Source organism: Sorghum bicolor, chromosome 3, assembly GCF_000003195.3.
Source record: "Sorghum bicolor cultivar BTx623 chromosome 3, Sorghum_bicolor_NCBIv3, whole genome shotgun sequence".
NCBI classification, from domain to species: domain Eukaryota; kingdom Viridiplantae; phylum Streptophyta; class Magnoliopsida; order Poales; family Poaceae; genus Sorghum; species Sorghum bicolor.
This window is the reverse complement of record NC_012872.2, coordinates 5,689,068-5,694,003: the sequence shown is the minus strand read 5'-3', so window position 1 is coordinate 5,694,003 and position 4,936 is coordinate 5,689,068. Positions and strand designations below refer to the sequence as shown.

Here is a 4,936-nt window from a genome sequence, read left to right as displayed (position 1 = left end):
GGACAAAGAACCCTAACACCGGGATCTCCAAGATCCGGTAGTAGACGACGACGGAGGCAGGCGGCCAAGATCTCAAGATCCGTCGCCCGTCGGTGGAGATTCGGCAGTGGATGCCAAGACGGAGTGCAGGACGATGACGGAGGCAGGCGACGGCTGCCGGCCGGTGGTGAAAGGTGAAGTGAGGAAGCCGGGGAGGGGATTAGGGTTTCGGGTGTGCAGCGCGAGGGGAGGGTGGAAGACTGGAAGTCGGGGCGCCGCGCGAGAGCCGAATGCGAATGGGGATTAGGGTTTGGGGGGCACCGGGGCGCTGCGACGGGGGCTTATATATGCCCCCCTCCCGATCGGCCGGCCTCCCCTCGCCACCGGGCCGCACCGTGCCTCGCGTTGATTTACGGGCCGTGCCGTGCCGCCCGGCGGGCCGAGGCAACGGCCCAAGCACGGCCTGCTGCGTGCCGTGGGCCGGCACGGGCATGTTTGCCAACCGGGCCGTGCCGTGCTCGGGCCGGGCCGTAACACCGTGCTTTGGGCCGTGCCTAAAGCCCACGGGCTGCATGCTCAAGTTTAGCCACGTGTGTCATAAACGAGCCCTGGAATGGTCCATTTTGGGGTTAAACAATTCATCTCAAATGTATCCCTGCCAAACAAGAAAAAAAAATATTTAATGTTATATAGAAGACCTGAGAGTAAACATAGAAATTAATTTAAGTGCTGAACGAGATGATAAAGGAACTAAAATGATTCTATCTCCGTACTTAAGGATATTTGGAACCCAAATCCAGTCTCCAACACAATACCTATAGCCTCCAACAGAATACCTATATGGAAGAACCATTTTGAATATCAAGAAAGACATAACTTGAATTTAAGTATCCTCTCTCTCCTCGAGACCCATTTGCAGAGAGTTTTGTCTTTTGGGTGAGAATTATTGGAGATAGTCTAAATAGTAGAGTAATTGTGAATAATGGTGGCAAATTTTGGTCCATTTGGCCACGTTTCATTGCATAACATGGTTACAAATTGTGGATACTAAAATTATAAAAAAAAACATCTTTAAGGCCTTGTTTTGTTACACCCAAAATCCAAATATTTTTCAAGATTCTTCATTATATCAAATCTCATGGCACATATATAAAACATTAAATATAAATAAAATAACTAATTGTACAGTTTGTCTGTAATTTGTAAGATAAATCTTTTAAGCCTATTTAGTTTATGGTTAGATAATAATTACCAAATATAAACACAAAAGTGTTACGATAGCAAAAATCTAAAAAATAAATAAATCTAAGGTCTTGTTTAGTTTAAAAAAATTACAAAATTTTTAAGATTCACCGTCACATCAAATCTTGCAGCACATGCATGAATCATTAAATATAGATAAAAAGTAGCTAATTATATAGTTTACTTGTAATTTGTGATATGAATTTTTTAAATCTAGTTAGTTTATAATTAAATAATATTTATAAAATATAAATGAAAATACTATAATATTTATTTTGTAAATTTATTTGGAACTAAACAAGGCCTAAAACTAATGGACAAAAACAAAATCTCTTGCTTGGGCTTTGTGAGCTGGTAGCCATGCACGTCCTCTCCCATGCATCAAGCATCAAACTGTCCTCTCCCATCAAGCATCAAACCGGCGCATCACATTATTGCCTGTGTCTAGGGCCTGTACTGTTGTTACCAGCTAGTACGATGGTAGCCTGTTGCACATTACAGCCTCTCGTATTACAGTCCTGCTGATCTAATTTTTTATTGACATTTTAACAGTCTAACAATTACATTTGTATTTGGGGCTTGTTTAGTTGTGAAAATCTTTTGGATTTCACTTTTATTTGTATTTTACAAATATTGTTCAATTATACGCTAAGTACGCTCAAATAATTGGTTACGCAATTTACAGGTAAATTGTGTAATTAGTTATTTTGTTTATTTATATTTAATGTTCCATGCATATGTCGCAATATTCAATGTAACTTCAAATTTTAAGAACTTTTTGAATTCTAGTAGAAACTAAACAAGGCTTTGATAATTATTGTCCGAACATTGATTAATTAGATTAAAAAATGTGTCTTATAAATTACAAATAAATTATGTAATTAATTATTTTTATTTATATTTATACTTTATGTACGTGTTTAAAGATACATTATAACGAAGAATATCTCCAAGAGATTACCAAATAAACATTAGCCAAATTTACTGATTTAGCTACTCTCTAAAATAGATTTGATAAAAAAATATTAGAGTACTTCAGTAGACTCGGTAAAAGATGGCTAGTGAGGTAGGCTATCTAAAATTAGAGAGCGAATAAGTTAGGATGGAGAACTACTAAATTTGAAGAGTCATTTATAAAGTTTATTGGAAATGTTTTTTTCTATTTACCTTTAGAAAATGATTTAGCTAATTTTTTGAAAATGCTTTATTTTGATTGCTACACCCCTGACACGGCCAGCTCGGCACGACAAAGACGGCCCGAGCTGTCCTGTCTCTGCGAGATCAGAGTGTAAAAAATCTTTTGTCAGGCTCGATCTCTCGTCTATCGAAGACCACGGTTATTCCCTCGACTCTTTCTCTATTTGCTCGCTGCCGTGGACCGTGGTCATGGAGGTGGGCGGTCACTAAACTCACTCTTAGCAGCCGGGGTACGGGAACATGGCACGTTCCCCGTTCCGGGAACTTCGTCTCGAAACGTGGAACAGAAACATTATGGAACATCGTTCTCAAATGAGTTGGAACACGAATCATATATAGGAGCAATCATAGGAACGTCAGTCCCAAGCGACTATAGAACTTCGTGGTGTGTGTGCATACTGTGCCGTGCCCGTCCGTGAACGGTCGGCGAAAAATCTAGATGGTGATTGACTTATTGGCCTAGACCTGCAATGAGCCTTAAGGTTGGAGTTGGACAGCCCTAAATGAAACAAAAATACAATAGTAAACTATATCACGCTACAATAGTAAACTATATCACGCTAGGAATCGAACTCATTTGGTTCAAAACAACACGTAAAACTACCTGAGCCAACCACTACGTCACAAACACGTTCCTTTAGAAAGTAGAACGCGTTCCGCAACTTAAAGGAACGAGGCGAAGCTATATACCCCCTACGTTCCATAGTTTATGAGAATGTCGTATCACGTACCACGTTCCCGTACCACGTACCCTATGTTCCAGTAACTTGGCTGCTAAGGACTCACTACACACAGTGGGCCCCCGTGTGCTTGTGGAGCTCGAGGTGAGGATCGATGCCTTCTCTCTCTTTAAATACCAGTGCAGCGAAGCAATGCCATGCTCCTCAACCCGTTTATAGCACCAGTAGTACCCTACTACTTCAACAAAGCTAGCGACGCCTACTACGAGATCGAGATGGCAACCACCACAGCCACCGCCGCCGCGCTGAGCATGAAGCTCCTCATCGACCGGAAGGCGCAGCGGGTGCTGTTCGCCGAGGCGAGCAAGGAAGTCGTCGACTTCCTCTTCTCCCTCCTCGCGCTGCCCGTCGCCACCGCCGTCAAGCTCGTCGGCAAGGACGCCATGGTCGGCTGCGTCGGCAACCTCTACGCCAGCGTCGACAAGCTCGACTCCACCTACGTGCAGGCCGGCGCCGCCAAGGACGCGCTCCTCAGCCCTACGGTGCTTTCGCCGGCAGCGACCACCAACAGCTCCCTCCTCCGCCTGCCGGAGACGTCTTCGGTGCAGCCAACAAAGACCTTCTACAGATGCGCCCAGAGTAGCAGCTACAGCAACTGCCGCGACTACTTCACGGACGCGCACGGCAAGGCGTGCCCGTACTGTGGCCGCTCCATGACGACGGTAGCGAAGTACCTGCCATCGGCGGCGGGTTCCACCGGCTCCGCCCCGGTGGCGTCGCAGAGCGCGGCGGAAGGGTTCGTGCAGGGCATCGTGACGTACACGGTGCAGGACGACCTGACGGTGACGCCCATGTCCGCCATCTCCAGCATCACCCTGCTCAACACCTTCGCGGTGAGGGACCTCGGCGACCTGCAGGAGAAGACGGTGCAGCTGGGCTACAACGAGGTCAATCCCTGCTGGACCTTTTTTTTTTTTGTAGTTCATTTGTTCGTCAGTTTGTTGGATTTTGACATCAACGTTTCGGCTTCCATGAATGGATGAATTTAATTTAATTTGGTGCAGGGCTTGGCGATCCTGAAGGCCTCCCTGCAGTCCAAGACGGTGCTCACCGATGTGTTCCTCCACGGCAAGGCTGCGTCGTCCCCGGGCGGTCGTGCCACTCGTGCTCGTGCTTGAAGAAACACTACTACTCGTCCAAGCGCGAATGGCGGTCTGGTTGGTCTTTTGGGATGTTTCAAACTTGCTGCGACGTGAACGTGATCCGTTCTAGCCTTTTGGTTTGGGTTGTACTGAACTGATATCATCTGGTAGTTCAGTAGTTCTTGCCAATCCTTGGCTTTACTGCTAGTAGTAGTAGATTAGTAGTAGTTAATGCTGATCGCATGGATCTTTTGTTGCAATGTCGTGCCGCAAAAGGCTTGCTGAAAATATGTAGAGCCTAGCTATCTCTGTCGCCTGGTTACTGAACTTGGTACATCCTTGGGCCTTGTTTAGTTCACCCCGAAAACCAAAAAGTTTTCAAGATTTTCTGTTACATCGAATCTTGCGGCATGAAGTATTAAATATAGACGAAAACAAAAACTAATTACACAGTTTAGCTGTAAATCGTGAGATGAATCTTTTAATCCTTGTTAGTCCATAATTGGATAATATTTGTCACAAACAAACGAAAGTGCTACAGTATCAAAAATTTTTCAGAACTAAACAAGGCCTTGGCTTGCTTGCTGTGATGTCTGTATGTGCGCCGCAATGTGTAATGTGTGACAGTAATAGCTAGTATGTGTAATATCTAATGGTATGTGTTTACGCTGTGATGCCTGTGGAGTGTGGTTATTA

The 4,936-nt window shown here is 44.7% G+C and overlaps 1 protein-coding gene across 1 annotated transcript; it reads left to right on the top strand.

The window, feature by feature from the left end:
• On the top strand, nt 3,324–4,577 carry LOC8059135. Its single transcript, XM_002457283.2, has 2 exons — nt 3,324–4,045; nt 4,163–4,577. Exons 1-2 carry the CDS (start codon nt 3,374–3,376, stop codon nt 4,274–4,276), a joined length of 786 nt encoding a protein of 261 aa, XP_002457328.2. The 5' UTR covers nt 3,324–3,373; the 3' UTR covers nt 4,277–4,577.